General features: G+C 38.7%; 1 protein-coding gene across 1 annotated transcript in view; it reads left to right on the top strand.

The window, feature by feature from the left end:
• C5 (complement C5) overlaps positions 1-19,593 on the top strand; it is a 107,291-nt gene extending 87,698 nt beyond the window's left edge. The window contains exons 32-41 of the mRNA XM_002743261.7: positions 880-961; positions 1,991-2,048; positions 7,387-7,489; positions 8,156-8,230; positions 8,341-8,446; positions 9,558-9,641; positions 10,800-10,889; positions 13,790-13,873; positions 18,353-18,491; positions 19,057-19,593. Coding sequence (XP_002743307.2) covers positions 880-961; positions 1,991-2,048; positions 7,387-7,489; positions 8,156-8,230; positions 8,341-8,446; positions 9,558-9,641; positions 10,800-10,889; positions 13,790-13,873; positions 18,353-18,491; positions 19,057-19,186 — 951 coding nt within the window. The 3' untranslated portion in view covers positions 19,187-19,593. The remainder of the gene's footprint in view (positions 1-879; positions 962-1,990; positions 2,049-7,386; positions 7,490-8,155; positions 8,231-8,340; positions 8,447-9,557; positions 9,642-10,799; positions 10,890-13,789; positions 13,874-18,352; positions 18,492-19,056) is intronic.
• Positions 19,594-22,653: the final 3,060 nt, after the last annotated feature.

Genomic DNA, 22,653 nt, shown 5'->3' with positions numbered 1-22,653 from the left:
ACAGTGGTGCAATCTCACCTCACTGCAACCTCTGCCTCCCAGGTTCAAGCAATTCTCCTGCCTCCCCAGTAGCTGGGATTACAGGCACATGCCACCTTACCCGGCTAATTTTTGTGTTTTTAGTAGAGATGGAGTTTCATCGTGTTGACTAGACTGGTTTCAAACTCCCGACCTTAAGTGCTCTTTCTGCCTTGAACTGTCAATGTGCCGGGATTACAGGCGTGATCCACCATGCCCAGCTGGCAAGTGCAAATTTTTCTAGGCTGTTTAAGTATGTTTATGCATGCTTCAATTGCATGTTCTGAGCATAAATTAACATTCTATTGATAATTTTAATCATGATCTAATCTTTGGTACATTCATTCCTTCAAGACTGTTGTGAGTTTATATGGGGGAGGAGAGATTGTCCACTTTCCTGTCATTTCTGGTTGCTGTCAGTACATTTACTTCTGGCAGAACATCTGCCCATTCATACACACCTGTCATTTATTGTCTGCCATGATGGTGTGTGGTTGGAAGAAACCCACACTTCCTAGACTTGTGGCGTTGTGTGTAAAATTGAAGTGGAAAGGTTCAAAAACAAGAACCTTGGAAACTCTCCTGTAGATTAAGGTGCCCAGATTTGACTGCATGGAATTTAGACCAAGATTCTAACCGGCCAGAATTTCTATTTTGCTTACTTTGGGCCTCTCAGGTTTAGATTATGGAGTTTGCTTAAAGTCCAGCTGCTGCAAAAATGAGTCACTAATGTACACCATTTGTGCTGGATTATGAAAATGACCCTTCCAGCATCCCATTTGCAGCAGCGGTGCTGCCATAATACCTTCTTCACTTTCCCACTTTAAATAGAAACTTTTTGCTTACTTGTCCCCAATGTAGGTAACAACTGTAGTTCACAAAACTAGTACCTCTGAAGAAGTTTGCAGCTTTCATCTGAAAATTGACACTCAGGATATTGAAGGTAAGACAGCAGCATTTGTGCTGTAATTTTGGCTAAACATAAATAATGTTTATAAATAGAGAGCTTCCCTGCTTAGAAAAAATATGCTTACTCAAAAAGCAAAATTTCTTAATCAAATACTTTAGCAGGTTGACATCCAAGTAAATATGACTTCCATTTTTTACAATAGATATAACTCTTTAACAATAGAAGCTAATATTCAATAACAATAACTAAGCTAAATGTATTTGCTATTTATCAATAAATTGTTTTGACTGACTGTTACTTTTAAAGAGTGTAACTAGTTGTAAAGTCACGTTAAGGTCTAATTCCAGAACTAGGAATTTCCGTTACTTTTGTGTTAGTCTTCCAATCTGGAATCTTGAATTCTCTTATTGCCCTATTCGTTTTCCATCCCTTAGCCTTTCTGTATTCCAAGGGTTCCAGCAAATGTACATTTCTCTGCCTCCATCTTTAACTTGGTCTCTCCTATACTTACCATCTTTTCTTTAAATATATTCTCCCACCATTTTTTTTTAACCCAAGGCACTCACATCCCTCTGCTGGTTGGTTCTCCCTTACCGGTCCAAAAGCAAGTCCATTTGCACAATCCAGTCCTCCTCCTCTCCCCACTGCCTTCAGGATCAGAATGAACACTGCTGTCTCTGCCCTGATATTTTCCAGCTGTGGCTCAGAAGCTTGTTCCTACAAGAAACTTCCCAACTACCAGCAAATCCAGGCATCTGCTCTTCCTCCCTCCAATATCTCCCAAACATATTACCAATACATATTTATCTTTAATAATTTCTTCCTTAATTTATAAGTTATTTGAGAGCAGTGGGCTGTTCTAATTATTCAAAGACTTCCCGGTATTGTCAATAACCATGAATTTCCATTAGAACCACCAAAAGTATCAACTTGCAAATCACAAATTATTGTTAAGTGTGTTCGGAGATTTGTTTATTAATGATTCTGTTCTGACAGGTTCCAAAGCAGCTGAAAACAGTTTACTCTTATATTTTTCTGTTGCTTTCTTGTTTTATGTGCCAGCATCCAGCTACAGAGGCTACGGCGACTTTGATTACAAACGCATAGTAGCATGTGCCAGGTGAGCCCATTTCCACAAAGGGGAGTATAGACTTCAAGTTCTCATTTTTGTTATAGTATTGTTTCTTTACATATTTCTAAATTTTAGTATGTCTGGGAGATATAAAATTGTTCAATTGTTTAAAAATGCAGAACATATGTTTTCTTAAATAGCTACTTACTGTGAAGAACAGCCTTGGTTTTGCTCATATTGTTTTCTCTCTCATTTTTGTCTTCTGATTCAAACAGTATAACATTAATATTTCTTTCAACCCAAGCTCACAAATAGAGAATAATATATATATATATAAATTTTTCTGTCTTTCAGAGGAGGAGAGATGTGATTTTTTTTAAATGGAAAAAATATATATAAAAGATTCTCTCAAAACCAGCCCCAACTCTCTAACTTAGAAAAATCACATTTACCTAATAAAATCCCTGGCAATTATCAGCTAGATTCTCAACTCAAGCTGTGCGTTGAAGTCAGGTGGAGAGCTCTTAGACATGTCCCTTGCTCCAGAGGTCATTCTAATGGTAGCCAGGGTTGAGAATCACTGATGTTCAACCATCTGCCAACTAAATACGGAGGCCTCAATTGGCCACTCTATTAGTTTTATATTATTGCTAAGTAACAATTTATTGCAAACTTAATGGTTTAAAACAACACAATTTTACTATCTTGCAATTCTAGAGGTGAGAAGTCCTAAAATCTAGGAGTTGCGTAGGGCTGTAATTCCTACTGGAAGCTCTAGAATTTGTCTATCCCAGATTCTAGAGGCTACCTGAGTTCTTGGCTTGTGGCCCCTTCCTCTGTCTTCAATACCAGTGTCATAGCATCTTCCAGTCTCTCTCTGACTATGACCCCTGCTTTGGTCATCACACCTCCTTCTCTGACTCTCTTGCTTCCTTTCCTCATAAAGATCCTTGTCTTTATATTAGGCCTACACAACTAATCCTCCCCCTATCTCAAATCCTTGATTTAATCACATCTGTAAAGTTATCTTTGCCACATAAGGTAACATATTCACAGGTTCAGGGGATTAGGACATAGATATTGTTGGGGGCCATTATTCTGCTTACCACAGCCACATCCTAAAACGTTTATGAAAGTGTAGGTTTTTTGCTGTATACAGTGGCTCATACTGTATCCCAACACTTTGGGAGGCCCAGGCGATAGGATTGCTTGAACCCAGGAGTTCAAGACCAGCCTGAACACCATAGCTAGACTCCAACTCTACAATAAATTTTAAACATTAGCCAGACGTGGTAGCACACATCTGTAATCCCATCTACTTGGGAGGCTGAGGCGGGAGGATTGCTTGAGCCCAGGAGGTTGAGGCTGCAGTAAGCTGTGACCATGCCACTGCACTCCAGCCTGGACAAAAATGTGAGACCATGTTAAAAAAAAAAAAAAAGAATATGTGGTATTTGAAAAGATGTATAGACTTTTGGCTTTGGTGATCACACAGTGTGATCAGATAGTGGTAGAGCCAGGAGTGAAACAGAACAGACTTCTTCCCTGTTCTTTCCATCATCCCTCAATCCTTTCTATTGTGTTCTATTTTCTTAACGTTTGTATTGTCAATAACAGTGATATCTATGGATGGCATTTTGCTGATTTTACTTATAATCATGCACCTAGTATGGGTAACATGGAGATTCAATAGTGTTGTGCAAAATATGAGAGCTAAGAAGGACCTTAGGGATGATATCATAATCCTCTTATTTTGGAAATGAAGAAACTAAGATTCAAAGAGATAAAGTCACTTGCCAAGTGCTCACAGAGTTAGAGGCAGAGCCAGGGACTCAAATCCCCAACCTCCGATGCTCAATCCAGTATCTAAAACACCTCTTTTTTTTTTTTTTTTTTAAGATGGAGTCTTACTCTGTCACCCAGGCTAGAGTGCAGTGGCGTGATCTTGGCTCAGTGTAACCTCTGCCACCTGAGTTCAGGAGATTATCCTGCCTCAGCCTCCTGAGTAGCTGGCATTACAGGTGCATGCCATCATGCCTGGATAATTTTTGTACTTTTAGTAGAGATAGGGTTTCACCGTGTTGGCCAGGCTGGTCTCAAACTCCTGACCTCAGGTGATCCGCACCCCCCAGCCTTCCCAAGTCCTGGGATTACATGCCTGAGCCATTACACCCAGCCTAAACCACCTCTTTCAATCAGTTTAATCTAAGACCACTAATCCTAAGGAACAGCATACTGTTTCTCCCTATCTTACTCCCAGCTGTTTCCCAGCCTTCTCTATGTCCTAAGCCCAATCGCTTCTTAGGATTCCTTCACTACTCAGCCCTATTTCCTTCCTCATTGGCAGTTCTTCCTTTCAGGATTTCCTACTTCCTTCTGTGGCCAGTCCCTGCTCTCTGTTTCCACTCAAACATCTTTCCTCATTCCCTAATGTCTTTCCAGTAAGGTTGCCCTTTCCCAGGAGGCTTCTTTCCTCCTACATGCCATTCCTAACCTTGGGCACCTACCAGCTGGGGAGGAGCATGATCACAGTTATCTTTAAATTTGTAACAGTTGTAAAAGGGAAGTGTGAGCAAACTTCTGGGCAGAGCTCAAATCAGTGCTTGGGACCCTACAGGGAGGCATCTGGACTTGCCATAAAGAAGAGCTCACTGATAGGGTGAGATACCTGTGGGGTAGCCTCTGCCAGTAAAAACTCCGGTGACCTTCAGGAAATCAGCTAACTTCTCCAGTACTCTTCTATAAAGCAAGAATATTGCACTACCTTATCTTAAATGTTCTGCCAGTTCTAATTGTCCACAGTTCTGTTGTACAGAAAAAGGCTGTTATCAAAAACTTTTGGTTCTTTTGACTTCATTGGCGGGAGGCCTAATTCCAGATTATCAATATACAAAAGAAAGCAAGGAGAAATGCAATCTTGAATAGTCTATCCTTTGGTTTTTACAAATTGGGGACAGAATGTTCCAGAAAGGCGGGTGGAATATGCTTTTGGCTCTGCTGACACTGAAGTTAGGTTGGGTAAATTCCAAAAGGAACTGTGTAGTACTTACTCATGTAAGAACTTCTTTGCCTTCAAATATTCTCTCTCCTGATTAAAAATTGCCAGTATGAAATTTCTGTGTTCAGAGGGTCTCTTTCGTGTATTTACATTTTTACAACCTCTCTGTTGTATTCCTAAGAAAAAAAGGATTTCATTTCTCTCACAACAAAATGCCTTTGGGGAAGACTGCTGGTTTTGGCAGCAGGCAAAGGGTTTCTTGAAAGGAGGATTTCAGTTCCACCATTGAAACAGTCTCCATGGCAACCAGTCATCAAGGCTCCAGCAACCTTTTCATAGACACTCTCCACTCGGGAGGCCCTTTTCCGTCCTGCTGACAAAGTGTTTGCATCTGTGAGCAAGAGTTCTCTGCTTCTACCCATCCAATTAGGGAGATGTTCAGATGTCATATTAGAGTTACAAGTGTTTTATATTCTGTTCTAAATTGTTAATTTGGTAAGAATGCGGTTAAATTTTTATGAGTCAGAATTTAGAATACTTTTCACTATTGTGGCAAATATTACATCTATAACTTCTAATGGGGATTGATTTTTTTTTTTTCTTGAGAGGAAGTCTTGCTCTGTCTCCCAGGCTGGAGTGCAATGGTGCCATCTTGGCTCACTGCAATCTCTGCCTCCTGGGTTCAAGCAATTCTCCTGCCGTAGCCTCTTAAGTAGCTGGGATTACAGGTGTGTGCTACCATATCCAGCTAATTTTTGTATTTTTAGTGGAGACAGGGTTTCACCATGTTGGCCAGGCTGGTCTCCAACTCCTGGCTGCAAATGATCCGCCTGCCACAGCCTCCCAAAGTGCTGGGATTACAGGTGTGAGCCACTGTGGCAAGCCAGGACTGCTTTATATATGCTTTATGAGGCGTCATTGAGGAAAAGGTATGCCCTGACCCCTCACTAACTGGCATAGTATCTCCTCTTTACTAATATTCATACCTGTAGTTGAGATCAATTCATTTTCCCCCTTATGAAGCTGTCTTCTAATTTCTTCCTTTAATCCTGACTGCTCTCCCAAGCTTCACTCTCAAACATCCAGCTGCCTCTCAAGCTTCTTGAGGTGAGGCTGGAACCTGAAATCAACTTTTGCAGAACCACACTCCCTCTGCCCCTGTCCCAGCCTCAGCCCCTCCAACCTGTCTCTTTTATGCCTTTTAACATCTCTTAATGATAGCTCTAAGCCTCTGCTACCCAAAACCAAAGCCTGGGAATTATAAAGACAAATTTAAAACACAAACTTATACTTCTTCACAGCTAATTTTACAAATAAGAAAAATGAGCTTAGAAAGGGGAAATGATTTATGGGAATCTCAGAACTGGAATAAAACCCGAGTTTCCTGATTTTCCATTTCAGTATTCTTTTCTCTCTTACAAAACAAAAACAAAAACAAAACCCTCCCATGCTGCCCCCTTTGATTTCTCCTTAACTTCCTACTAGCAGAATTCCTACTGAAAGGATAGTCCTTGAAACATTTTCTACATAAAGTAGCTATTACGGGAAATTTAGAAAATAGAAGAAAGCATGAAAAAGAAAAGAGATAATCGCTTATAATATCACCATCCAGAGAAAGTAGCTACTAATATTTTGTGGGGGTTTTTTTGCTTTTAAAGAGGGAGGCTTACTCTGTCGCCCAGGCTGAAGTGCAGTGGTACGATCTCAGCTCACTGCAACCTCTGCCTCCTGGATTCAAGTGATTCTCCTGCCTCAGCCTCCTGAGTAGCTGGGATTACCGGTGTGTGCCACCACGCCCTTGCTAAACTTTTTTTTTATTTTTTATTTTTAGTAAAGGTGACGTTTCACCATGTTAGCCAAGCTGGTCTCGAACTCCTGACCTCGGCCTTCCAAAGTGCTGGGATTACAGATGTGAGCCACGGTGCCCAGACTTAGTGTATTTTCTTCTAGCTTTTACTGGACATGTTTACTGAATCTCTTTTCAACATACAACTTATTTTCTCCTTTGAATATGCTTCATTAGAAAATGAACAAACATGAGAATCCAAAGACCTAGATTCTTCTGCAGCTTTGCATGAGTTAGCCATGTGACCTTGAACCAGTGCCTTACTCTCATCCTGAGTTTCCCCAGCTAGTTAGCTTGGTGTGGATGACTTCTGTGCTCCGGTAGAGCAGTCAATTGAGATTACTGATCAAGTGAGGAAAGAGAATAGATGGCTCAAAGATCTCTTGCAACTCTAAAGTCAGAGATTTTAACCCACACATTGTAGAAAAGCAAATAAATGGAGACCCAAATTTAAAAATTAAAGTCTGCTAAGAAAGAGTGTCCTTTATTAAACAATCTTATTCACTTATTTATTACATTTTCTAACCTCTTTTTAATTTTAGCTACAAGCCCGGCCAGGAGGAATCATCATCTGGATCCTCTCATGCAGTGATGGACATCTCCTTGCCTACTGGAATCAATGCAAATGAAGATGACTTAAAAGCTGTATGTGTTTTCTTTTAAATTGTGTTGTGAATGCTTTTTTTCTTTTCTGAATTATTTTATAGTCAATTTTACTTCCTTTAATTTTAATATGCCACATTAGAATCACCCAAACTATTCTTTGTTTTTTTTCTGGAGATGGATTTTCGCTCTTATCACCCAGACTGGAGTGCAATGGTATAATCTCTCACTGCAACCCAACCTCCCGAGTTCAAGCGATTCTCCTGCTTCAGCCTCCAAAGTAGCTGGGATTACAGGCCTGCACCACCATGCCTGGCTAATTTTTTTGTATTTTTATTAGAGACAGGATTTCACCATGTCGGTCAGGCTAGTCTTGAACTCCTGACATCAGGTGATCCACCTGTTTCGGCCTCCCAAAATTCTGGGATTACAGGTGTGAGCCACCACACCAGCCAGAATATTCTCTTCAAGACATAATGAACCTACATTTTGGTTTATCAAAGTGAAGTGGAAGCATACACTAGCATGCTCTGAAAAATATGAGTTTATATGCTAATGTGTTCAGACTTTTTCAAGAAGAGGAACTGCTCTTCAATTTTTTTGAATAATGGATCACATCCCTGTGATGTGACATCTCATCAACAGGTGAATGCATTTAAACAAAAAGATAATGAAATGAAATTTAAGTTTCTGTCTTTCCCCCTTTAGCAAGTGGAAGGGGTGGATCAATTATTCGCTGATTACCAAATCAAAGATGGACATGTTATTCTGCAACTGAATTCGGTAAGCTCCACCTCCTACCATTTTTCCTTTACTATTCAAAATGTACAGGCTAAAAGATTATAAATACCGTCTCTCCATGCTCTCCCTAAATCCTTGAATTTGTTGAACAGATTCCCTCCAATGATTTCCTTTGTGTACGATTCCGGATATTTGAACTCTTTGAAGTTGGGTTTCTTAGTCCTGCCACTTTCACAGTATATGAATACCACAGACCAGGTAATCAACTCCATGCTAATATTTCTTCCGAAGAGTAATTTGTATTCTTTACAGAACATTTAGAAATCCATTAGGTCCTGTACATTTTATGTATTGCCTCTCTCAGAGACCACTCTTCATAGAAGTTCCAATTTGAACATCCAAATTACTGCATACAAAATACTATCCACAAACTACTTCTTGACATCAAGCAAATCATTTCACCTCTCAGTCCTCAGTTTCTTCATTTTAAAATAACTGGAATATAGTGCCTCCAACTTTAAAATATTCTTTGCCTGGAGTTTATCTATGGTGTTCACAGATAAATCATATCTCTCCTTTTGAGAGAAACCAACTCGATACCCCCAGAACAACTTCTACTCCATCTATATTCTCATTACACTTTTCAGATAGCTCTATTATAGCAGCTGTCATATTGAATTATAATTATTTGTTTGTATGTCTTTCTCATCAAACCCAGAGTGTTTTCATTCTTGCATCCCTAGTATCTAATGCAGTGTGAAGTACATAATGTGAACTCAATAAATATTTGTTGAATGGGTGATTCCACATTTTTTCTGCTCAGCCACTTTTGAAAATGTTATGTGATTGAAGAGCTTATTGGTTCACAAGACAGATGACTCCACCTTGGGCAGTTCTACTTGTTAGAAAATTCTTAAAGTGAACCAAAACTCTGACACCCATTCCTTCTAGTTTTGTATTCTGAAATCACATAGAACATACATAGTCATGTATGTTCCCCTTGAGATAGATGTATAGAAATACATAGATATATGCTTTTCTTCTCTTGTCCACCCTAAACAATTATAGTCTTTCAAAAGATTCTCATGCAATGTAATTTATTTTCCTTTTACTTATGGAAGCCTCAAACGTTTCATTTCTGAGAAATGAATGTTTCAAGCACAGAACTAAGCTAAAAAAGGGAGATCTTTCTGAGCGTAGAGGAACCCTTCCCAGGACAGTCAATTCATAATTTCACCTCCCTGGGCCTTACCTATAAAAGGGTTTGAAATAAGCAATCTTCAAGGTTCCATGTAAGAGACTCGCCAAGTAGTAAATATGCTGTGCATCAATCAAACCACTTCTCTTAACCACTCTTTTGTTGCCACAGATAAACAGTGTACTATGTTTTATAGCACTTCCGACATCAAACTTCAGAAAGTCTGTGAAGGAGCCACGTGCAAGTGTGTAGAAGGTAAACTTCATTTAACATGCTTAGGCTGCATGCTTATTTAAAGCAGTCAGTCATAATCTGGGGGATACTGTTTGGAAGTACAAATGCTACCTCAGCTAATTGAAAGCTAATGATTCCTTGAGCGTTGTGAAACCACTTTTTCACGGTTCCTCAACAACCTCATAGTTCATACTGTATGGAGGCAGAGAAACACCATCCAGATGGTTGTTGGATATTACAGGAGCAACATGATGTGAAATTTTACTTTCACCTAGTCTTTTTTAAATAATAGGACCAGAGGCTCAGGACTGAACCACTAGCTTCGGTTTCTTTTGTGTTATACTTCCCAGTTAATGGAATTCTGTTTACTGTCCAGTTCTACCTAGTCTTTATTGAAGAAAGCCTTCTTGGCCAAGGAAAAGATGATCCAGAACTCACCAATAACCAACAGCTGGCTCCATGAGGGTCTGAGTTGGTTGTGTTTTTTTTTCAAAATCCTCAGTATCTACACATTTTCTAGGTACTTATTGTGCTATTTTATAAATATTTTATATATTTAATATAAATATTTTATAAATTGTGCTATTTTAAATCAGTCACATTATCATGTTGGTTCCTTCAAAGGACTTCTTATTATACTCAAAATGGAAAAATTTCCCCTTTCATGAAGGGAAGCACATACATTTCTAAAGACCTAAATATGGAGTGGCCGCCTGGTCTAACAATAAGTCTTATGCCAGGGGTGTCCAATCTTTTGGCTTCTATGGGCCACCTTGGAATAATTGTCTTGGGCCATACATAAAATACACTAACACTAACAATAACTAATGAGCTAAGACAAAAATCACAAGAAAATCTTACTACGTTTTAAGAAAGTTTATGAATCTGTGTTGTGCCACATTCAAAGCTGTCCTGGGCTGCATGCAGCCCACAGACCATAGGTTGGTCAAGCTTGTGACTTATGCTCAAGATTTTGTTTTTTGTTTTTGTTTGTTTTGTTTTTGCTTTATGTAATGTTTCACTTTATGAGAGAAAAGATAATGGGCAGGTCTTAGAAATCTGACATTTGTAGGGTTGTATTGGGTTGACTCTGGGCTCATGGGAAACTGTGTTTACTCCTAGAGAGAGTGTCTGTTTCTTTACATTAACCTTATTTTGACCAATATTCACAAAATCTAGCTGATTGTGGGCAAATGCAGACAGAATTGGATCTGACAATCTCTGCAGAGACTAGAAAACAAACAGCTTGTAAACCAGAGATTGCATATGGTAAGTTCAAAATTCAATATAGCTCCTTTAAACATGAAATTTTATGAATCCATGTTCAGTTGGAAAGATCAAAAACTTTACATAGTAATTATATGGATACAACATTCCATGTATCCCCTGAAGGAAAATCCCATCAATTTTTATCATTAACATGCAAAGTGTTTTATTCCTTTGCAAAGAAATATGATTTTCATTATAAATAATAGAAGTGACATGTATACCCAGCCAAGATACTTTCCTCTAATAGATCTTTTTCAATTATAGGCACTAAAACATAGTCAAAGAGAACTTTTGAGAAGCTACGGAGGTATAAGATTTCAGTTCTGTACTCTTCCAGTTGATAGACCAGAGGCAGAGGCAGAGGCAAAGGTGGTTTAGGGGATTTGGTTCTTAAAAAATCTCTTCAGGGTAAAAATATAAATACCAAATAATTTTTAATATATTCAGGATTGCAATTCATGTTTGTGACACTCTCCATTTCAAAAAGCGAATTTCAATCCTTCTAGTTGTCCAGAGCTCAGAGCTAAATTAGTGTCCAAATACAGTTGTAGCCTTGTCTCAGCTCCTGATAAAACTAGCTCCTTTGTTTTCTGTTCAGTTTTTAACATTTATTCCTGGCTTTTTTTGAGAGAGAGAGAGAGAGAGCATAGTTTTTGACATTTATTGCCGGCTTTTTTTGAGAGAGAGAACATATTGTACACTATCTCAAATCTTTTTTTCATTTTGAAATTGGAAGGGTGGAGCCAGGCATGGTGGCTCATGCCTGTAATACCAGCACTTTGGGAGGCCGAGGTGGGTGGAAGCACCTGAGGTCAGGAATTTGAGAACAGCCTGGGGCGAACATGGTGAAACCCTGTCTCTACTAAAAATCACAAAATTTAGCTGAGCATAGTGGTGTATGCCTGTAATCCCAGCTACTCAGGAGGCTGAAGTGGGAGAACTACTAGAACCCAGAAGAAGGAAGTTGCAGTGAGCCAAGATCGTGCCACTGCACTCCAGCGTGGGTGACACAGCATGACTGTGTCTCAAAAAAAAAAAAAAAAAAAAAAAAGGAAGGAATTGGAAGGGTGTTATTTCTAAATTTAAAAACTAAGTACAGCCAAGTTGGAGCTTTGTGTTTACCAACAGCTTTCATAGTTTCTCATTGCAATGGAAAGGGGTTCTCATTCTTATGGAAAGGGTTCCATAAGAACATTATGAGTGTGGGGCACAGTAGCTCATGTCTGTAGTTCCAGCACTTTGGAAGGCTGAGGTGAGCGGATCAATTTGAGCTCAGCTGTTTGAGATCAGCCTGGGCAACATGGCAAAACTCCATCTCTACAAAAAATACAAAAATTAGCTGTGCATGGATGGCTCATGCATGTAGTCCCAGCTACTTGGGAGGCTGAGGTAGGAGGATCGCTTGAGCCTGGGCGGTAGAGGTTGCAGTGAGCCATTGCACTCCAGCCTGAGTGACAGAGTAAGATCCTGTCAAAAAAAAAAAAAAAAAAAACACCTTTGATGTTCAGGGAGATTAAGTAATTTGTTCAAGTTCATGCAGAAAGCAAGTAGTGGAATTAAGATGCATCCTGATCTCCAGTATAATTTCCATTGAAGTCTACTGAATTCACTTAATAGTAATGTAGTCAACAGAATGAATTTTGTATGGTTAATAACATTTCTTTCCTTTGGATTTATCTTGATTTTGGAAGAAAAAAAAAAAAGCTAAAAAGCTAAAAAGCTGCCTGACTCAGCCTAGACCCACTGCAGTTTGTTAAATACTATATTGTTTTAACAAACAAAAAAATCCACTAAATTATTTCTTCCCTCCATTTTAGAACTGTTTTAAATCTAAAATGTCAGAAATCTATTTTAACACAGAGAATAAATCCAATTTGGGTTTATTGTGTTGTTTCAAGAAAATACTTAGCTGGCTTTTTCTGGACTACAAGCTATTACTGGAATAACAGAATAGAAACAAAATTAAGTAGTTCTGTCTCTCTACCCAGGCCCATATAGTAAGTACATTACCCATGTCTACCATAAAGACTTATGAATCTGAAATTCAGAACGTTGTTCCTGCATTTTAAGCCACTAATTTACATAGCCCTTGGTTCTGCCAGGGTGAGTTCACCTATCTATCTCTCAAGCTGTCAATTTATATCTGGGTTAGATTTAAAGACTTGAGGGATCTCCAGAATAAACAGATATTTTAGGTCACTCATTTCAAAACAAAAAGTAGAAAGATCAAAAGCCAAAATAAAATAAATCTCTCCTGAGGCCACATAGAAAGAATGGGTCCCTTCAAGCTGATCTTTCCAGAGCTGAGGTCAAGCACATTATACATCAAACATTGATGTCTGAATGAAGAGGAAACAGGATTGTGGGGAGCTCATGTTAGGTAGTTGCCAAGCAAGGGTAAGTGAGAAAACAGAATCATCCTAAAAACCAAAGATCAAAGCCAGTGGAGTGATATGAGGAAGCAAAGCAAGAAACCAAGGAAGCTCACATGGTAGAACTGAATGAGAGAGAAGGCCCCCTCTGTGGTCATGGAGAAGAGAATATAAGGGGCTCTTCAAAGGATGCCCAGGGGCATGGCTTCATTCATCTTAAAGGATCAGCCTCTGAACTTAGCATCTAACAAAGGTTTATCTTGTTTGTTTTATGTGTGTCTGTTGTTTCATAAAATATGCCTCTTATCCTAATCAGCCTGTTCTATAACATTGGCCAGGACTAATGATTCTAAAAGATTAAGAGATTGAATCAGATTGAGGGGATTGGGGGAAGCTTCTTGGAGGAAATAAGAACCATAATAGTTTGCCATGCTTCATTTCTCATGTTTGACAAATTCTGGCTTCTACTGAACCTAGCATTAATATTATTAAGACTGAATTGTTTTATTTTGTTTGTTTTTTTACCAGCTTATAAAGTTAGCATCACATCCATCACTGTAGAAAATGTTTTTGTCAAGTACACGGCAACCCTTCTGGATATCTACAGAACTGGTAAGAATTCATTTCATTTGTTCTTTCATTCAACAGTTCTTTAGTACTGACTATGTGGCAGGCATTATGTTTGATGGAGAAGATACAACTCAAATAAGACAGATGGGGCTCCTGCCTTTTTAAAGCTTATATTCTACTTGAGAAATATTTTTTAAAGATGTTCATACAAATATTTTTCATTGAATTAATTTTTTCTGAGACTTCAGCAAAACAGTTTTTTAAATTGTGTAATTGTCCAATTTCTTTTTTTTCCAACTTTTATTTCGGGTTCAGGAAATACATGTGCATGTTTGTTACATGGGTAAATTGCATGTTGTGGGGGTTGGTATACAGATTATTTTGTCACCCAGGTAATAAGCATAGTACCCAATAGGTAATTTTTCAATCTTCACCCTCTTCTCACCCTCTACCCTCAAGTAGGCTCTGCTGTCTAGTATTCCCTTCTTTGTGTCCATGTGTACTCAGTGTTTAGTTCCCACTTATAAGTGAAAATATGTGATATTTGGTTTTCTGCTCCTGTATTGATTCGCTTAGGATAATGGCCTTCAGCTCCATATCCATGTTGCTGGAATGAACATGATTTCATTCTTTTTGTGATTGCACAGTATTCTGTGGTATCTATGTACCACATTTCCTTTATCCAGTCCACCACTGATGGACATTTAGGTTGATTTCATGACTTTGCTATTGTGAATAGTGCTGTAATGAACATATACGTGCATGTGACTTTATGGTGGAATGATTTCTATTCCTTTGAGCATATGCCAAATTAATGAAATTGATGGCTCAAATGGTAGCTCTATTTTAAGTTCTTTGAGAAATATCCAAATTGCTTTCCACAGTGGCTGGACTAATTTACATTCCCACCAGTAGTATATAAGCATTCCTTTTTCTCCATCACCCTGCCAGTATCTCATATTTTTTGACTCTTTAACTCTAGCCATTCTGACTGGGTGTGAGATGATATTTTGTTGTTTTGATTTACAATTTTCTAGTGATTAGTGATGTTGAGCATTTTTTCACGTGCTTGTTGGCTGTGTGTATAGCTTCTTTTGAGAAGTGTCTGTTCATGTCCTTTGCCCATTTTTAATGGGGTTGTTTGATTTTTGCTTGTTGATTTGTTTAAGTTCCTTATAGATTCTGAATATTAAAAATTTGTCAGATGCATAGTTTACAAAAATGTACTCCCATTCTGTACATTTTCTGTTTACTCTGTTGATAGTTTCTTTTTCTGTACAGAAGAAGCTCTTTAATTAGGTCTCAGTTGTCAATTTTTGTTTCTGTTGCAATTACGTTTGGAGTCTTTGTATGAAATCTTTGCCAGGGCCTATTTACAGAATGGTATTTCCTGGATTTTTTTTCTAGGCATTTTATAGTTTTAAGTTTCAGATTTAAATCTTTAATCCATCCTGAGTTGATTTTTATATATGATGAATGGAAGGAGTCCAGTTTCATTCTTTGACATGTGGCTAGCCAGTTACCCCAGCACAATTTATTGACTAGGGAGTCCTTTCTCCATTGCTTGTTTTTATTGACTTTGTTGAAGATCAGATGGTTGCAGATGTGTGGCTTTATTTCTGGGTTCTCTAATCTGTTCCATTGGTCTGTGTGTCTTTTTTTGTACCAGTACCATACTGCTTTGGTTACTGTAGCCTCATAATATAGTTTCAAGTCAGATAGTATGAGACCTCCAGCTTTGTTCTTTTTGCTCAGAATTCCTTGGCTATTTGAGCTCTTTCTTGGTTCAATATGAATATTAAAATAGTTTTCTCTAATTTTGTGAAAAATGACATTGATAGTTTGATAGGAATAGCATTAAACCTATAAATTGCTTTGGGCAGTATTGCCATTTTAACAATATTGATTCTTTCTATCCATGAGCATTGAATGTTTTTCCATTTGTTTGTGTCATCTGCGATTTCTTTGAGCAGTGTTTTGTAATTCTTATTGTACAGATCTCTTACCTCCCTGGTTAGCTGTATTCCTAGGCGTGTGTGTGTGTGTGTGTGTGTGTGTGTGTGTGTCTATTGTGAATAGGATTACATTTTTTTTGAGATGGAATCTCACTCTGTCACCCAGGCTGGAGTGTAGTGGCACGATCTTGGCTTACTGCAACTTCTGCCTTCCAGGTTCAAATGATTCTCCAGTCTTTGCCTCCTGAGCATCTGGGATTACAAACATGCACCACCATGCCTAATTTTTGTATCTTGGTGGAGTCAAGGTCTCACCATGTTGGCCAAGCTGGCCTCAAACTCCTGGGCTCAAGTGATCCACTCACCTCAGCCTCCCAAAATGCTGGGATTACATGTGTGAGCCATCACACCCAGCCTCATTTCGGTTGATATAAATTTTTCAATATGTAGGACCATAAAGCTAAATTGCAATAATATATTTATACTAAATTTTTTCTCTTTTGAAATTATATCAAATATTTCAAGTCCTAAAATGCTTGATTTTTTTTCTTTTGTGGTGGAGTCTCACTATGTTGTTTAGGCTGGTCTCAAACTCCTAGGCTCAAGGAATTCTCTCTCCTCAGCCTCCCAGCCTGATTATCACTAATCATGCCCTAGAGTTTAAAATCCTAGAAATATTTTTCAATTTTGTATTTGCTTTATCAACACTTTGATAATTTTTTTCCATTTTTGTTATTTTGAAAGTTTTATTATATGAAACTGATTTGTGATGTTACTTCTTTTCTTCATCGATGGTCACAATTTTTTATCTGTACTCTAGTTGCCATTCTAATGAAATAAGTGTTTATAACTTTGATCTTTCTACAATTCAACTTTTGAGCACCATTTGTATCCAACATTCACATTACAAGCAGTAATAAGCCATTCTCTTTTTACTGAAATAACAAAGCACTTTTCATTCCAGAAATACAAATTGTTTTATTTCATATTGATTCTTGAAGAGTATTAAAAGACATTTTAGACTGTTCTGAATTTTTCATAGCATTGGATGATTCCCAAGCTACAGTTTTTTATTAGTATCTTTTCTTCTTTGTTCTCCAGTAAATCCAAAGATTCGTTTTGTGATATTTAAAAGGAAATGTTAAGAAACATTTGCATCTTCATCTCCTCATTCTGGGTTCATTTTTAACACTTATAAATTTGAATTTTTATAAATATCAAAATACCCCACATTATTTATACAAGAAATGCTGCACACTGACAATAAACCACTTAGAATCATAGGCAAACTGTAGTTTAAGGATAATGAAAAATTAGTATTTCTCCAAAGCACAGAGTGCTTAGAATAGGTGAGAATACAGATGAATAAAATTTGGTGATCGTTGAAGCCCAGGGTAGTTGCCTGTTCTCTCTTTACATTTTCCATGATGAGAAGTTTAAAATACACGTTACATTTTCCATGATGAGAAGTTTAAAAAATAAAGAGGCCCCACACAGCCACACTGCTTACCTTGACAGGGGCCGGAATGGCAGATAGTGCTGGAAATGTTGCTCAGATATTGACACAATAGGAATCTACACCATCAGGCAGCCTAAGAAATCAGTTTGAACTAATGAGTATACACTGAAATTTATATTATAATGAAAGTTTACCATTCACACAATTTCTATTATACACTATTTGCCAACTGGCTCAGAAGTTTTTCAGGATTTAACAATTAAGATGACTCTGCCAGAGCTTAATAGTTAAGTATCAGCCCTGGATATATAGTGATAAATCAGACACAGCCCATGCCTCAAGAAGTTTCTAGTCTAGTAGAAAGACAGATGTGGGATAAAACATTGTGATAGAAATTAAAGTGTAAAAGAAGTAAGGAGGAGACAGAAAGATATTTAAAACAAAGAGCATCCAGGAATATTTTACTGGATACTGTGAGAACTGAAGGAGACTTTTAAGAGAAATGAAATTCAATAGGCCAACATGGGGAGGAACGCATTCCAGGTAGGGGGACTGGCTATTTGTGAGTTCTTTGGGAATCCCAAAATTATTATCCTTGATATTTTCCAAGTCTTTCACATTTTGTACTTTTCTACAAAGCTGACAATCACCAACTACCAAATAATTTTATATTTTACTGTATAACATGAAGATTAATATTATTAAATAACTATAGGTAGGCTCTTTTAATTCTGGTTCTACAAGAGTAATAATAAGCACTTATATAGTTTCTACTATGTTCCAGGCACTTTTTATATATTAACCCATTTAATCTCACAATGGTTCTACAAGGTAGGTTTTATCATCATGCCCAGTCTTCAGATGAGGGTCTAAGGCCTTGTACAGACAGCATAGATCATTTCCCAGAATCACATAGCCAGGAAACCACATGCTTAGAGTTTAACCCAGTCTGGCTCCAGAGACTGAAGCCTTAACCACACGGATATCACTGCTCTCCACTAGCCATAAACCTCTAAGTAGCCACAAGGAACCAGCAAACTTGAGTGTTTGTAATTGTGACATTAAAACCTGAGTGTTATAACCTTACTTGACTTGTGTGTCTCTCAGGGGAAGCTGTCGCTGAGAAAAACTCTGAAATCACCTTCATTAAAAAGGTAACCTGCTCTAACGCTGAGCTGGTAAAAGGAAGGCAGTACTTAATTATGGGTAGAGAAGCCCTCCAGATAAAATACAATTTCAGTTTCAGGTAAGTCACCAATATTTTGGAGTCACTGATCTGTCCTCCAAAACTGAGTATAATTTATTTTTAAATAGGCTATGTGTTTCTATGGCCCTGCTCTTAACCAACAAGTCATTTTGAACATAAGTGAAATAACATGAGTGTCAAACAGAATGATTTAAAACCATCGTGGCAGCTGAGGACTTAGCTGCCTGATCAACCATCTGAGTGTCTGGACCTGATGATGAATCTGAAAGTGCTCACCAGACCTCCCCTAACCACTACAGCAATTCTTTTGATAGGTTCTCAGATTGTTGTTTGTAAAGAGGAAAATGTGTAAATATGCATTGTATTATCTGCTTTTAGGAACTAGACATTGAAATAGATGTCATTTCTGCCTTTAACATGAGAGCCTAGGCAGCTTCATGATGCCTCAAGGGTTTGTGAACCTTTCCCGGGAAAGGCTGGTACAGAAGAGTTTGGTGGACAACCTGACCCCGGGGGACCTGATCACAGCTGGGCTCTTATAAAAGAAATCAAATTCAGCTTTTCTGTATTGTGGCCACCTCACAAACACTTTGTTTCTTGGTAGGTACATCTACCCCTTAGATTCCTCGACCTGGATCGAATACTGGCCTAGAGACACAACATGTTCATCGTGTCAAGCATTTTTAACTAATTTAGATGAGTTTGCTGAAGATATATTTTTCAATGGATGCTAAAATTCCTGAAGTTCAGCTGCCTACAGTTTTTGCTTATGGACTCCTGTTGTTGAAGTTCGTTTTGCTTTTTTTTCTTCTTTTTTTTAAACATTCACAGCTGGTCTTATTTGTAAAGCTCACTTTACTTAGAATTAGTGGCACTTCCCTTTATTAGAGAATGATTTTAAACACTGTAACTTTCTGAAACAACATGGCCTTGGAGGACATGAAGACAGATACTCCTCCAAGGTTACTGGACACCGGAAGCAATAAATTGGAACACCTCCTCAAACCTACCACTCAGGAATGTTTGCTGGGGCTGAAAGAATAGTCCATTGAAATGGAGTATTACAAAAACATGGCCTTTGCTTGAAAGAAAATACCAAGGAACAGGAAACTCATCATTAAAGCCTGACTTTGCTTTCAAACTGTGCTAAAAAGCCTGTTATTTTATGCTAGATCAGCTTCAACCGCACAAAGACAGGCAAATTGAGAAAGGCGGAGAAAGTAGGCAGTTGAGAACCTTAACCCTGAGCGGGCTTAGCCTCAGAGCCCTCAGCACCCAAGAAGGTAGGCGTGTTTGTCTCTGCCCCCTCCCTGTCCATTGCTTTCTCCATACCCCTGAAGGGAGATCCTCTACTCTCTTTCCTTCCCTCCTGGCATGTGTTCATTTCCCCCAGGAACTTGCTCTTGCCAATAATTGCTTTACTAGAAGGCAGGCCCCAGTGCAGCAACGTGGTGAAAAGAAACTGAGTGGGGGATCGGGAGACCTTTTCCCAGCCCTAACCAGGTCTCTCTCTGAACCTCACTTTGAGCTTTATAAAAGAGGATTCATAATAAGGAGTTAATTTTTAAGTGATATTTTGCAGCACTTTAGAGCATATTAAAAAGTTCTTACATATATTACCATTTAATGCCTCAAGATTTTCACAGGTTCAGAAATTGTTACTATTATTATCATTATCATCCCTATCTTACAGGTAAGAAAACTGAGGTTCAGGCCTGGCTCAAGCCTATAGTCCCAGCACTTTGGGAGGCCGAGAGAGGTGGATCATTTGAGGTCAAAAGTTCGAGACCAACCTGGCCAACATAGTGAAATCCTGTCTTTACTAAAAATACAAAAATTAGCCAGGAGTGGTGGCATACACCCTGTAATCTCGGCTACTTAGGAGGCTGAGGCAGGAGAATCACTTGAACCCAGGAAGTGGAGTTTGCAGTGAGCTGAGATTGCACCACTGCACTCCAGCCTGGGTGACAGAGTAAGACTCCATCTCAAAAAAGAAAAAAGAAAAAAAGAATATTGAGGTTCAGAAAAAAAGCGGTTTTCCCAGCCTAGTAAAGAAAAGAATTGGAAATCAAACCCCAAGGCTCTAACTCAGTCTAAATACATCTTTCTTCCACATCACTACATATTGCTTCCAGGTTGAATTTTCTAACACTAAGGCAGGATATGGTACAAGTTTCTTAGACACAGGTTAACCAGTCCCACTGAACTATCACAAGAAACATGAAGATGACATCTGGATGTAATGGTAATTAACAGAGATTGGAAAGCATCTCCTTTTGAAGAGTCTGCTTTTTCACTAGTTAGGTGAAACTATCCAAGGCCTTGTAATGTGCCTTTATAAATAAGACTAAGATTTTCCACTTCCAGGGACTAAGGGTTATTTTTCTCTAATGTCAAAGCTTACATTGTAGGCACTCCCTTGGCAAACCAACCAGTGTGTCATGTTCAAGATGTCCAAACTCCCTGTCAGTGAGGGGTGAGGAGACCTTCTCCAGAGCAGGCCTCTGGGTGTCTCCTGTCACCTTCTTACTGAATGCAGGGAGGAGGGAACAACTGGTGCTGCTTCAGAGGCACAAGAATCTGACTGCCTTTTCCCTGAGCACTTTGGCAAATAGGGCAGGCCACAGTGGCCTAATTAACCCACAATGCAGCTGTCAAATATCAAAGCAGCTTTTGTGAAGTAGCCTGGCACCATTTAAAATATCCGCCAGCTCCTCTTCAGCTAACTCCTATGCATTTGAACATACTTTCTCAGTGAGGTTTTTGTGACCTCCAAACCAGGCTGGGCCCACTACCCAATCCTGCACGTCTCCTCCAAGACACTTGAGCTCTTGCAATGATTTTTAATCATATGGAATTATTTGTATAGCGTGACCACACTGAAAGCTCCTTATAGGTGAGGCCTGAGTCTGTTCTATTCACCAGTATCTCCTGTAGTTGCCACAGTATCAGGCACATCATAGGGATTTAATAAGTGGTTGTGGATTCCCCCACAGTGTAGAGAATTGGGAGACCCAAGTTCTCGTCTTGGCTTTGGCCCTAATTGGCAGCAATATGGGACAAGCCTCGTAATCTCTTTGATAGCCTATAAAATAAGGAAATTGGATACTCTAATGTCTCTTATCTACAGCTAAGAAGATGTTTTATAATCTTATGATGTGAAACTGGAAAAAACAAATGGCATGTAAGCATCCAAATATTGGGCTTATGTATTATTATTATTTTTTTTTATGCAGTGGCATAATCTCAGCTTACTACAACCTCTGCCTCCTGGATTCAAGTGATTCTTCTGCCTCAGCCTTCTAAGTAGCTGGGATTACAGGCATGTGCCACCATGCCCAGCTAATTTTTTGTACCTAGTAGAGATGGAGTTTTACCATGTTGGTCAGGCTGGTCTCAAACTCCTGGCCTCAGGTGATCCACCTCCCTCAGCTTCGTAAAGTCCTGAGATTACAAGTGTGAGCCACCGCACCTGGCCTGGGCTTACATATTCTGTCTGTAATTATGAAGAGAACTCAGAGAAAGAAGCTGGAGGAGCTACCAAGGCTTCCTGGAGAAGGACAGTGGGATTTGGGTAGGTGGCAGGTACAGGAGGGCCTTTCTGGTTAAGGGGGAATGCTTAAGGCAGGTTTCCCCAGGGGTAAGCAAGATGTTCTCAGGTGATGCGATGTACATTGTTCACTTTAGTAGCTATATGTTTATTTTAACATGTATTTTTAAAAAAATAGCTAGCACATCAAAGCTGTGATATAACATTTTCTTTCAAAATAAATTTATTTCCCAAGAAGTAAGTCTACTTAAGAAAAAGTATTAAGTAAATAAAAGTAAGATTATTCTTCAGGCAAAAATCATGTAGTTGGCATACAAATGATTGGAGTTTAAGATACTCTGTCTTAAGAAAATATGTGAAGGTGACTGTGAGCCAAGGTTGAGACAAGCACCCTCGCTCCATATTTCTCAGTGAGAGATTCTGGACCAAAGTTATATTTAGTCTTTCTTTCTAGACCCTATAATGCTAATGTATTTAGCAATCCAACAAATATGTATTGATTGGTAACTGTAGGTTATGCCCAATTCTAGGTGCTTGGTACCAAGATCCCTGCCCCTGTGGAACCTAGATTCCAATTGGGAGAGATATGCAATAAAAAATAAAGAGAATAATTAAAGAATTGATCTTGGATCTCAGAAAGTGATAGGAGCA

The sequence above is a fragment of the Callithrix jacchus genome, chromosome 1 (assembly GCF_049354715.1).
Source record: "Callithrix jacchus isolate 240 chromosome 1, calJac240_pri, whole genome shotgun sequence".
Classification (NCBI taxonomy): domain Eukaryota; kingdom Metazoa; phylum Chordata; class Mammalia; order Primates; family Cebidae; genus Callithrix; species Callithrix jacchus.
Note: the sequence above shows the minus strand (reverse complement) of the source record. Positions and strands in the feature narration are given on the sequence as shown.